At 42.9% G+C, this 13,195-nt stretch overlaps 1 protein-coding gene across 1 annotated transcript in view; it reads right to left on the bottom strand.

Moving 5' to 3' along the window:
* MTHFD2L (methylenetetrahydrofolate dehydrogenase (NADP+ dependent) 2 like) overlaps positions 1-13,195 on the bottom strand; it is a 121,014-nt gene that overhangs the window by 20,964 nt on the left and 86,855 nt on the right. The window contains exon 6 of the mRNA XM_077261988.1: positions 1,082-1,174. Coding sequence (XP_077118103.1) covers positions 1,082-1,174 — 93 coding nt within the window. The remainder of the gene's footprint in view (positions 1-1,081; positions 1,175-13,195) is intronic.

The following is a 13,195-nucleotide window of genomic DNA, read 5'->3' as shown; positions in this document are numbered from 1 at the left end:
CATAGGAGGTGGGGAACCCAAAGGACAGTCCAATCTCTCAGGGGTTGTAGCTCCATCTCGAGCCGCCTCAAGGAACCTCTCCCTGGCCTGTTAATTTTACAAGAAGGGTCAATCCTGCTCCCTTCCTTTTCAGATCACACCAACTGCATACCAGAGATGTCACCCCTTAATTTTGAGGAACATGACCCTGGTTCCAGCCATGAGCTCTTGCAGCCTTTGAGGCAAGTGTTCCATCTCTACTGCCTGCTGGTTGAACAAGATGTGATGACGGGTCACAAACTCTTCTATGGATTGTCATCTCCGCTGCCAGTCGTACGCAATGACCTCCCCCAGGATGCCAACTCTCGGTACCTTGTGGTTAGCGTGCCAGCTAGCATGTCTCCAGCCATGGTTCTGGCTTGCCTCCTTCCAACAAACCTAAGCCCCAAAGTCTGCTCACCAGTTGCTGGATCCTGGCTCTCCTGTCCGCAGTCCGCAAGAACCCTAGCGGTGAAGGCTGCGCATACACACACACATAGCCGGTGAAATAAGTATTGAACACATCACCAATTTATTGTTACAAAAAACTTAATTTATGGACATCTATGGTTTGAACTCTTTGCCTATGTGGATTGGATGGGTTGTTACCTACATCTGGTGAGAATTTCATGTCAATAGCACCTTTAGAGATATAGTTACTTAGAAAATTGGTGACGTGTTCAATACTTATTTCAACCGCTGTATGTATACACTAATTCCTAGATACATACTGTGTATATCAATAAATTACATTTTTCTAGTTAAGTACTTTTTTGCTGTTGAGTCCCAATTGAGTATTGCTGTTCTATGTTTTCTACAAGGGAACATTACAGAAGCTCTCAGCCCTTGAGCTTCAGAGCTGACTTTAGTTGTAAGTATCACAACCATTTCATGTAGTGATTTAGACTGCATACCTATGTAGAAACATTATTCAAAAATGTGCACATATTTTTTTTCTTTTTACCAGTTAACGCAGTATATATGGTTATACCTGTTGTATAACCGTACATTATGATGTTATTCAAAGCTTCTAATTAAGAAAACAGAAAAAATATAAATTTACCTGCTGCCACTATAATTATATCTGCAATCTGAGTGTGGATCTTCAGTAGGTCTTTTGGGGTGTATCTGTGCGTAATTGTCACTGTTGCATCACCTTAAGGAAAAAAAAGCAGATGTCAATATATTTCTTAACACACATTCATTTTCCATGATTATACATTGCATTGGGATTGGCGTCCTATAGATCGGTGCCCTAGAGATCAGCACCCTACAGATCAGCGCCCCATTATTATTATTATTACTTATTTATATAGCACCATTGATTCCATGGTGCTGTACATGAGAAGGGGTTACATACAAGTTACAGATATCACTTACAGTAAACAAACTAACAATGACAGACTGATACAGAGGGGAGAGGACCCTGCCCTTGCGGGCTTACATTCTACAGGATTATGGGGAAGGAGACAATAGGTTGAGGGTTGCAGGAGCTCCGATGTTGGTGAGGCGGTAGCTTCGGATCAGCTATTATTAGCTCCCGTGTAAACATTGAACGGAGTGACACAGCACAGCTCTTTTGAATGTGTGCATCTGCTCTTATTACTGTTATTCCGCCTAGAAATTTACTACCCTCTCCCTCTTTAACCATGCTATGATTATGAGAATTCCTTGACTTTGCAGTAAAGAGTTTATTACAGCACAACAATCTCTCCTTGCATACTTCCAAAGATGCAGGGTAATCATGACTCAGAGCTCAGGATTGAAGTTGTCTTGTGACGTTCTGCATTTCTGTTTGTACAGGTCTTCGTGGAACTATTTTTGGCAGTAGAAAATTTCCAAATGATGCAAGCCACATATTTAAACATACTGTATGAGCACGCCATGCAGATGGATAGGAACATACATTTGATAGCTACAAAATTTCCAGGAACAAATTATATTTCACTGAAAATGATAATAATATTGCTCTGGTAAAATATGTGTTAAATAGATCCAACCTGCTACTAGATGTCCCTAATTTTATGTTTTACAGTCTATGCCATAGAAAACCCATTAACGGTAATTTGATGTCATCTGTGCATTGGCAGACAATAGTAGGGTCCATTACATACTAGAACTCAAAGTATAGTTAGATGAATATACCAGTTTCTACATATCAACTATATCAAAGTATACATTTGTGGATTTTGAGTAACAACAGTGGAGAGCTGTTAAAAAGGTTGGGAATTTTTATACTACTTACTCTTCATGATGGTGATTCTCTACAGGTTTCCTAGGTGTATTCACCCTATTTCTTAGCTAGAGATTGAGCTGTCGCTAGAGATAGAGAAAGTCAACTACATGCTGTACTCTAACACCAAAAAATATGGTTATGCCCTGTGATAAACTCTTATTTATCACCAGGGAAATCAAACACTTTTCTTTTTATAATTTGATTTCCCTGTGCTCTAACGAGCTGCCAAAATTAACACTGAAACTAAAGTTATTTCCTCAGCTAGGACACCACTCCAAACATTAAGAACAAATGGAATCCGGCACTCCAATCTGCAATGAAAGGAATAGACCTTTATGGGAATACCAATCCAAAATAAAAGTTACCTTTTGGTCTTAGGCCGGAGTCACACTACTGTACAATGCGGCCAAAGTGCTATGCGATAAAACACCGCATTGCACTTGGACGAATGTTATTCAATGAGGCAATACAGATCAGTGTTTTTTCTCTCAGGTATATTCGACGTGCAAGCAAAATCGCAGCAGACTGCGATTGCATGTGTATATCTCCCGAGACTCGCCAATGCAAGCCTATGGGTGCGAGAAAAACTCAGACGCCGCACGGACCATCCATATAGAGTTCGACAAATACGCACACATTTTCTTGAAGCCAGGAACGTGCATCAGCCAAGAACAGGAAGCTTGGCGTGTAGATTGTCCTGGCAAAATATAAAAAATCCAGGAACACACCTCTACGGATACCAGCAACATGGCCTGACATATCAATGTTGAAATGCTGATTGTTCAGGTGCATGAGAGGCACTGAAATCTGGGAACACTGTGATGCCAACTATGCAGCTCGGAGAAGCATATACTGCCAGATGTTCCCCAATTATGAGGAAAGTCCATGAGAGGTCCAGCAGGACAATGGTAAGCGATAAAAAAAATAATATACTGCATAAAGTGTAAATTCAATATTCCACATGATGTTATTGTCAATATCCGGCATGTTTGTTAACACTTTAATGACCAGAGGTATTTCAGTTTTTCTAATTTCTGTTTTTTGCTCCCCATCTTCCCAGTGCCATAACTTTTTTCTCAATATGGCCAAGTGAGGGCTTGTTTTTTTGCAGGACAAGTTGTACTTTTGAACAACACCATTGGTTTTAGCATATTGTGTCCTGGAAAATGAATTCCAAGTGCAGTGAAATTGCAAAAAAAGTGCAATTCTACAGTTGTTCTTTGTTTTTACCATATTCACAAAATGCTAAAACTGACCAGCCATTATGATTCTCCAGGTCGTTACGAGTTCACAGACACCAAACATGTCTAGGTTCTTTTTTTATTTATGTGGTGAAAAAAAGTCCAAAATTCCTTCATAAAAAAGCACCATTTTCTGAGACCTGTAGCGTCTCCGTTTTTCATGATCTGGGGCTGAGTGAGGGCTTATTTTTTGTGTGCCGAGCTGACATTTTTATTGATACCATTTTGGTGTAGATACGATCTTTTAAACATTATTGTATTTTATTGCAATGTAGCGGCGACCAAAAAAAAAAGGTAATTCTGGCATTTTGAATTATCTTCTCGTTATGCCGTTTAGCGATCAGGTTAATTCTTATATTATATTGATAGATCAGGCCATTCTGAACACGGCAATAACAAATATGTGTATATTTGATTTTTTTTTTGTTTGTTTATTGTGAATGGGGTTAAAGAGGTACTTATATTTTTAAAAACTTTTTATTTACATTTTTTGCATGCTTCAATAGTCTCCATGGGAGACTAAAAACTGCAGTACTTTGATTGCCTCTGCTACATACGGACAATGATCAGATCCTCTGTGTGTAGCAGATATTCTCATTTGCCATGAGGGCCGATCACGGGGCGGCGCTCATAGCAATCTGGCAATGACATGACAACCATAGTGGTCTGCTGCAGACCTCTGGTTGTCATGCCTACCCTTTGGTGACCTGCGATCATGTGATGGGGTCACCGATGGACGGGATTAGCGGCGCTCATCCTGTAAGCGCGAGTTAAATGCAGTTGTCAGAAATTTAACTAATTAACAGCTGTGGTTGGATCGCGATTCCACCCGCAGCTGTTGCAGGTACATGTCAGCTGTATAGTTCAGCTGAGCCCGCACCAAACGGGGAGTCTGACATGGGTGTACTATTACGCCACATGTTGGAAAGGGCACTCGGCAAACTGTACGCAAATTGAAACTGCACCCTATCAATAAAAACGCAAACAAAGTGTTGATACTTAGATTTATTTATTGAGTCACTTTGCAGTGGCTGATGTCACAAGATGGTAGCGCAGCTGCCGGGATCAATACCGCCGAAAATGCCAGCAATGGGTACAGCAGCCAGTAAAAAACTGAAGTATATATATTATGACCGTTTGAATTTCCTAGCTCCCATTCTTGTTCATAAGTGCATGCTTAACATGCCAAACAGACCTATTTCACCACCCTGATCTCCTCATTATCCAACAACCCCAAGAAACTTTTTGACACCTTTCACTCCCTCCTCATGCCAAAAGCACAAGCCCCTATCACAGACATTTGTGCTGATGACCTGGCCTCCCACTTTATAGAGAAAATAGATATATCCAATAATATCCATCAGGAAATCCGCTCCCAGCCACTTAATGCTGTGACTCCCATCCCTCCCTGCATTTCCCCTGGCTCACTCTCCACATTTGATCCCATCACAGAAGAAGAAGTCTCCAGGCTTTTCTCCTCTTCTCGTCCGACTACATGCACTACTGACCCCATTCCCTCATACCTCCTCCAGTCGCTCTTTCCAGTCATCACAAGTCACCTAACTACAATCTTTAATCTCTCCCTCTCCTCAGGCATCTTCCCATCCTCCTTCAAACACTCTATCATTACTCCACTACTAAAGAAACCTCACTCAATCTATCCTGCACAAATAACTACAGACCAGTCTCCAACCTCCCCTTCATCTCTAAACTCTTAGAGCGCCTGGTCTACTCCTGCCTTACCCGCTATCTCTCCACTCACTCCCTCCTAGACCCTTCACAGTCCGGCTTCTGCCCCCTACACTTGACAGAAACTGCACTCAAAGTGACCAATGACCTTCTGACAGCAAAGTGTAATGGTGACCACTCTCTGCTCATTCTTCTCGACCTCTCTGCAGCTTTTGACACTGTTGACCACCATCTCCTACTCTCTAGGCTCCAGTCACTAGGCATTAAGGACACTGCTCTCTCCTGGTTCTCTTCCTATCATTCTGACCTCTCCTACAGTGTAGTGTTCATTGGCTCCACTTCGTCCCCTCTTCCTCTCACTGTCGGGGTACCTCAGGGCTCAGTCCTCGGCCCACTTCTCTTCTCTCTCTACACGGCCCCAATTGGACAGACCATCAGCAGATTTGGCTTTCAGTACCATCTTTATGCCGATGACACACAACTATATACGTCATCCCCTGACCTTACTCCTGCTGTACTACAGAACACCAGTGACTGTCTGTCCGCAGTCTCAGGCATCATGTCCGCCCTCTATCTGAAACTCAACCTCTCCAAATTGAACTTCTTCTGCTCCCACCATCTACTAACCTCCCTAAACCTGACATTTCCCTCTCCGTGTGTGGCACCATAATAACACCCTGGCAGCAGGTGCACTGTCTGGGTGTTACGTTTGACACCAATGTCTCCTTCACTTCCTATATACAATCCCTTGCCCCCTCTTGCCACTTACACCTAAAGAACATCTCTAGAATCTGCCCTTTTCTCACCATGGAAACAACAAAAACCTTCGCTGTTGCCCTGATACACTCCCGCCTGGACTACTGTAACACTCTATTAATTGGTCTCCCCATTACTCAACTTTCCCCTCTTCAGTCAATCCTTAATGCAGCAGCCAGGGTCATCTACCTGGCTAATCAGTATTCAGATGCAGTTGCTCTTCGCCAGTCGTTACACTGGCTACCCATTCATTACAGGATCCAATTCAAAGTACTTGCTCTCACCCACAAAGCTCTTCACAGTTCAGCACCCCCTTACATCTCCTCCCTTATTTCTGTCTATCGGCCTAGCCGACCGCTGCACTCTGCAAATGAATTGTGACTAACTTCTGCACTGATCCGTACCTCCCACTCCCGTCTCCAAGACTTCTCCCGCGCTGCACCAATCCTCTGGAATGCTCTACCCCAAGAAATTAGGACAATTCAAAATTTGCATAGTTTTAGGCGCTCGCTCAAAACATATTTCTTCAGAGCTGCCTATCACATTCCCTAATAAAAGTCATTTTATGTGTAAGGGCGCGTGTGTAGCCCAATTCACTATCTCCATCTATCCCCTACCCCCTGAAGATGGCTGGACCATCATTGTAAATACATAATTGTAAATAAGCTCATGTACTTTGTATCTCCCCCGCCTCATGGTAGATTGTAAGCTCTCACGAGTAGGGTCATCTTATTGTGCTTTAATTATTGTATTTTTAAGGTTGCTACTTATGACTTGCTTTTGAAACTGTTAAACTGTAAAGCACTGTGGAATATGTTGGCGCTATATAAATAAAGATTATTATTAACCCCTTTCTGACATCTGACGTACTATCCCGTCGAGGTGGGGTGGGCCCGTATGACCACCGACGGGATAGTACGTCATCACCGATCAGCGGCGCTCACGGGGGGAGCGCGGCCGATCGCGGCCGGGTGTCAGCTGCATATCGCAGCTGACATCCGGCACTATGTGCCAGGAGCGGTCACGGACCACCCCCGGCACATTAACCCCCGGCACACCGCGATCAAACATGATCACGGTGTACCGGCGGTATAGGGAAGCATCGCGCAGGGAGGGGGCTCCCTGCGGGCTTCCCTGAGACCCCCGGAGCAACGCGATGTGATCGCGTTGCTCTGAGGGTCTCCTACCTCCCTCCTCGCCGCAGGTCCCGGATCCAAGATGGCCGCGGCATCCGGGTCCTGCAGGGAGGGAGGTGGCTTACCGAGTGTCTGCTCAGAGCAGACACTTGGTAAGCCTGCAGCCCTGCACAGCAGATCGCAGATCTGGCAGAGTGCTGTGCACACTGCCAGATCAATGATCTGTGATGTCCCCCCCTGGGACAAAGTAAAAAAGTTAAAAAAAATTCCCCACATGTGTGTAAAAAAAAAATAAAAAAAATATCCTAAATAAAGAAAAAAAATATATATATTATTCCCATAAATACATTTCTTTAGCTAAATAAAATAAAAAAAACAATAAAAGTACACATATTTAGTATCGCCGCGTCCGTAACGACCCAACCTATAAAACTGCCCCACTAGTTAACCCCTTCTGTAAACACCGTAAGAAAAGAAAAAAAAAAACGAGGCTAAAAACAACGCTTTATTATCATACCGCCAAACAAAAAGTGGAATAACACGCGATCAAAAAGACTGATATAAATAACCATGGTACCGCTGAAAACGTCATCTTGTCCCGCATAAAACGAGCCGCCATACAGCATCATCAGCAAAAAAATAAAAAAGTTATAGTCCTGAGAATAAAGCAATACCAAAATAATTATTTTTTCTATAAAATAGTTTTTATCGTATAAAAGCGCCAAAACATAAAAAAATGATATAAATGAGATATCGCTGTAATCGTACTGACCCGACGAATAAAACTGCTTTATCAATTTTACCAAACGCGGAACGGTATAAACGCCTCCCCCAAAAGAAATTCATGAATAGCTGGTTTTTGATCACTCTGCCTCACAAAAATCGGAATAAAAAGCGATCAAAAAATGTCACGTGTCCGAAAATGTTACCAATAAAAACGTCAACTCGTCTCGCAAAAAACAAGATCTCACATGACTCTGTGGACTCAAATATGGAAAAATTACAGCTCTCAAAATGTGGTAACGCAAAAAATAATTTTTGCAATGAAAAGCGTCTTTCAGTGTGTGACAGCTGCCAATCATAAAAATCCGCTAAATAACCCGCTATAAAAGTAAATCAAACCCCCCTTCATCACCCCCTTAGTTAGGGAAAAATAAAAAAATTAAAAAATGTATTTATTTCCATTTTCCCATTAGGGTTAGGGTTAGGGCTAGAGTTAGGACTAGAGTTAGGGCTAGGGTTAGGGTTAGGGCAAGGGTTAGGGCTAGGGTTAGGGTTAGGGCTAGGGTTGGGGCTAGGGTTAGGGCTAGGGTTAGGGCTAGGGTTGGGGCTAGGGTTAGGGCTATGGTTAGGGTTGGGGCTAGGGTTGGGGCTAGGGTTAGGGCTAGGGTTAGGGCTAGTGTTACGGCTAGTGTTAGGGCTAGTGATAGGGCTAGGGTTATTGCTAGGGTTAGGGTTAGGGTTAGGGCTAGGGTTGGGGCTAGGGTTGGGGCTACAGTTAGGGTTGGGGCTAAAGATAGGGTTAGGGTTTGGATTACATTTACGGTTGGGAATAGGGTTGGGTGTGTCTGGGTTAGAGGAGTGGTTAGGGTTACTGTTGGGATTAGGGTAAGGGGTGTGTTTGGATTAGGGTTTCAGTTATAATTGGGGGGTTTCCACTGTTTAGGCACATCAGGGGCTCTCCAAACGGGACATGGCATCCGATCTGAATTCCAGCCAATTCTGCGTTGAAAAAGGAAAACAGTGCTCCTTCCCTTCAGAGCTCTCCCGTGTGCCCAAACAGGGGTTTACCCCAACATATTGGGTATCAGCGTACTCAGGACAAATTGGACATCATCTTTTGGGGTCCAATTTATCCTGCTACCCTTGGGAAAATACAAAACTGGGGGCCAAAAAATAAGTTTTGTGGGAAAAAAAAGATTTTTTATTTTCACGGCTCTGCGTTGTAAACTGTAGTGAAACACTTGGGGGTTCAAAGTTCTCACAACACATCTAGATAAGTTCCTTGGGGGGTCTAGTTTCCGATATGGGGTCACTTGTGGGGGGTTTGAACTGTTTGGGTACATCAGGGGCTCTGCAAATGCAACGTGACGCCTGCAGACCAATCCATTTAAGTCTGCATTCCAAATGGCGCTCCTTCCCTTCCGAGCTCTGTCATGCGCCCAAACAGTGGTTCCCCCCCACATATGGGGTATCAGCGTACTCAGGACAAATTGAACAACAACTTTTGGGGTCCAATTTATCCTGATACCCTTGTGAAAATACAAAACTGGGGGCTAAAAAATCATTTTTGTGAAAAAAAAAGAATTTTTATTTTCACGGCTCTGCGTTATAAACTGTAGTGAAACACTTGGGGGTTCAAAGTTCTCACAACACATCTAGATAAGTTCCTTGGGGGGTCTAGTTTCCAATATGGGGTCACTTGTGGGGGGTTTGAACTGTTTGGGTACATCAGGGGCTCTGCAAATGCAACGTGACGCCTGCAGACCAATCCATTTAAGTCTGCATTCCAAATGGCGCTCCTTCCCTTCCGAGCTCTGTCATGCGCCCAAACAGTGGTTCCCCCCCACATATGGGGTATCAGCGTACTCAGGACAAATTGAACAACAACTTTTGGGGTCCAATTTATCCTGATACCCTTGTGAAAATACAAAACTGGGGGCTAAAAAATCATTTTTGTGAAGAAAAAAAAAAGAATTTTTATTTTCACGGCTCTGCGTTATAAACTGTAGTGAAACACTTGGGGGTTCAAAGTTCTCACAACACATCTAGATGAGTTCCTTGGGGGGTCTAGTTTCCAATATGGGGTCACTTGTGGGGGGTTTGTACTGTTTGGGTACATCAGGGGCTCTGCAAATGCAACGTGACGCCTGCAGACCAATCCATTTAAGTCTGCATTCCAAATGGCGCTCCTTCCCTTCCGAGCTCTGTCATGCGCCCAAACAGTGGTTCCCCCCCACATATGGGGTATCAGCGTACTCAGGACAAATTGAACAACAACTTTTGGGGTCCAATTTATCCTGATACCCTTGTGAAAATACAAAACTGGGGGCTAAAAAATCATTTTTGTGAAAAAAAAAGAATTTTTATTTTCACGGCTCTGCGTTATAAACTGTAGTGAAACACTTGGGGGTTCAAAGTTCTCACAACACATCTAGATAAGTTCCTTGGGGGGTCTAGTTTCCAATATGGGGTCACTTGTGGGGGGTTTGTTCTGTTTGGGTACATCAGGGGCTCTGCAAATGCAACGTGACGCCTGCAGACCAATCCATTTAAGTCTGCATTCCAAATGGCGCTCCTTCCCTTCTGAGCTCTGTCATGCGCCCAAACAGTGGTTCCCCCCCACATATGGGGTATCAGCGTACTCAGGACAAATTGATCAACAATGTTTGGGGTCCAATTTATCCTGATACCCTTGTGAAAATACAAAACTGGGGGCTAAAAATCATTTTTGTGAAAAAAAAAAAGAATTTTTATTTTCACGGCTCTGCGTTATAAACTGTAGTGAAACACTTGGGGGTTCAAAGCTATCAAAACACATCTAGATAAGTTCCTTAGGGGGTCTACTTTTCAAAATGGTATCACTTGTGGGGGTTTTTAATGTTTAGGCACATCAGGGGCTCTCCAAACGCAACATGGCATCCCATCTTAATTCCAGTCAATTTTGCATTGAAAAGTAAAATAGCGCTCCTTCCCTTCCGAGCTCTGCTATGCACCCAAACAGTGGTTTACCCCCACATATGGGGTATCGTCGTACTCAGGACAAATTGCACAACAACTTTTGTGGTCTAATTTCTTCTCTTACCCTTGGGGAAATAAAAAATTGGGGGCGAAAAGATCATTTTTGTGAAAAAATATGATTTTTTATTTTTACGGCTCTGCATTATAAACTTCTGTGAAGCACTTGTTGGGTCAAAGTGCTCAACACACATCTAGATAAGTTCCTTAAGGGGTCTACTTTCCAAAATGGTGTCACTTGTGGGGGTTTCAATGTTTAGGCACATCAGGGGCTCTCCAAACGCAACATGGCGTCCCATCTCAATTCCAGTCAATTTTGCATTGAAAAGTCAAATGGCGCTCCTTCCCTTCCGAGCTCTGCCCTGCGCCCAAACAATGGTTTACACCCACATATGGGGTATCAGCGTACTCGGGACAAATTGCACAACAATTTTTGGGGTCCAATTTCTTCTCTTACCCTTGGGAAAATAAAAAATTGGGGGCGAAAAGATCATTTTTGTGAAAAAATATGATTTTTTATTTTTACGGCTCTGCATTATAAACTGTGAAGCACTTGTTGGGTCAAAGTGCTCACCACACATCTAGATAAGATCCTTAGGGGGTCTACTTTCCAAAATGGTGTCACTTGTGGGGGTTTCAATGTTTAGGCACATCAGGGGCTCTCCAAATGCAACATGGCGTCCCATCTCAATTCCAGTCAATTTTGCATTGAAAAGTCAAATGGCGCTCCTTCCCTTCCGAGCTCTGCCCTGCGCCCAAACAATGGTTTACACCCACATATGGGGTATCAGTGTACTCAGGACAAATTGCACAACAATTTTTGGGGTCCAATTTCTTCTCTTACCCTTGGGAAAATAAAAAATTGGGGGCGAAAAATCATTTTTGTGAAAAAATATGATTTTTTATTTTTACGGCTCTGCATTATAAACTTCTGTGAAGCACTTGTTGGGTCAAAGTGCTCACCACACATCTAGATAAGATCCTTAGGGGGTCTACTTTCCAAAATGGTGTCACTTGTGGGGGGTTTCAATGTTTAGGCACATCAGGGGCTCTCCAAATGCAACATGGCGTCCCATCTCAATTCCAGTCAATTTTGCATTGAAAAGTCAAATGGCGCTCCTTTCCTTCCGAGCTCTGCCATGCGCCCAAACAGTGGTTTACCCCCACATTTGGGGTATCAGCGTACTCAGGACAAATTGTACAACAAATTTTGGGGTCTATTTTCTCCTGTTACCCTTGGTAAAATAAAACAAATTGGAGCTGAAATAAATTTTGTGTGAAAAAAAGTTAAATGTTTATTTTTATTTAAACATTCCAAAAATTCCTGTGAAACACCTGAAGGGTTAATAAACTTCTTGAAAGTGGTTTTGAGTACCTTGAGGGGTGCAGTTTTTAGAATGGTGTCACACTTGGGTATTTTCTATCATATAGACCCGTCAAAATGACTTCAAATGAGATGTGGTCCCTAAAAAAAATGGTGTTGTAAAAATGAGAAATTGCTGGTCAACTTTTAACCCTTATAACTCCGTCACAAAAAAAAATTTTGGTTCCAAAATTGTGCTGATGTAAAGTAGACATGTGGAAAATGTTACTTATTAAGTATTTTGCGTGACATATGTCTGTGATTTAAGGGCATAAAAATTCAAAGTTGGAAAATTGCGAAATTTTCAAAATTTTCGCCAAATATTCGTTTTTTTCACAAATAAATGCAAGTTATATCGAAGAAATTTTACCACTATCATGAAGTACAATATGTCTCGAGAAAACAATGTCAGATTCGCCAAGATCCGTTGAAGCGTTCCAGAGTTATAACCTCATAAAGGGACAGTGGTCAGAATTGTAAAAATTGGCCCGGTCATTAACGTGCAAACCACCCTTGGGGGTGAAGGGGTTAATATTAACATAGATTTTTAAACTTGGCCTTAAGTTAGATAAATTAATGTTTATTTTCCTTTGAATTTGTACAAATAACAGAACTGAATCCATCAATGCTGAATGAGAAACCGCATCGGATTCTGCACCATCAGCAACAGACCAACCACCACTACCACGACCTTCAGCAGGACATGAGGCTAATCGAGATCAGCATGAACATGGACGTAGCAGTAGTCCTATGCTCCCCCTGGATACTTCACCACAGGCTGCTGCTATCCCACGCTGGGGCTGGCGCAGAAGGGAGCTTCCCACCACAGGTAACAGGCTCCAAGTAGACATTGGTGTTTTGGAATATCTATCGTGCACTGTTAACGATGATGGTGAGAAGGCCTATGGTTGGAGTCTTGTTCAGTGTATGCGCACAATTCCCCCGTGAGGTGATGATGCGTGCCAGAGGTGCCATACAAGTTGTTATTGATTCCTGCACAGAGCCTAACATTCCAAGA

Source organism: Ranitomeya variabilis, chromosome 1 (assembly GCF_051348905.1).
Source record: "Ranitomeya variabilis isolate aRanVar5 chromosome 1, aRanVar5.hap1, whole genome shotgun sequence".
In the NCBI taxonomy this organism is placed as follows: domain Eukaryota; kingdom Metazoa; phylum Chordata; class Amphibia; order Anura; family Dendrobatidae; genus Ranitomeya; species Ranitomeya variabilis.
The sequence above is the reverse complement of the archived record's forward strand: the minus strand, read 5'-3'. Positions and strand labels throughout refer to the sequence as shown.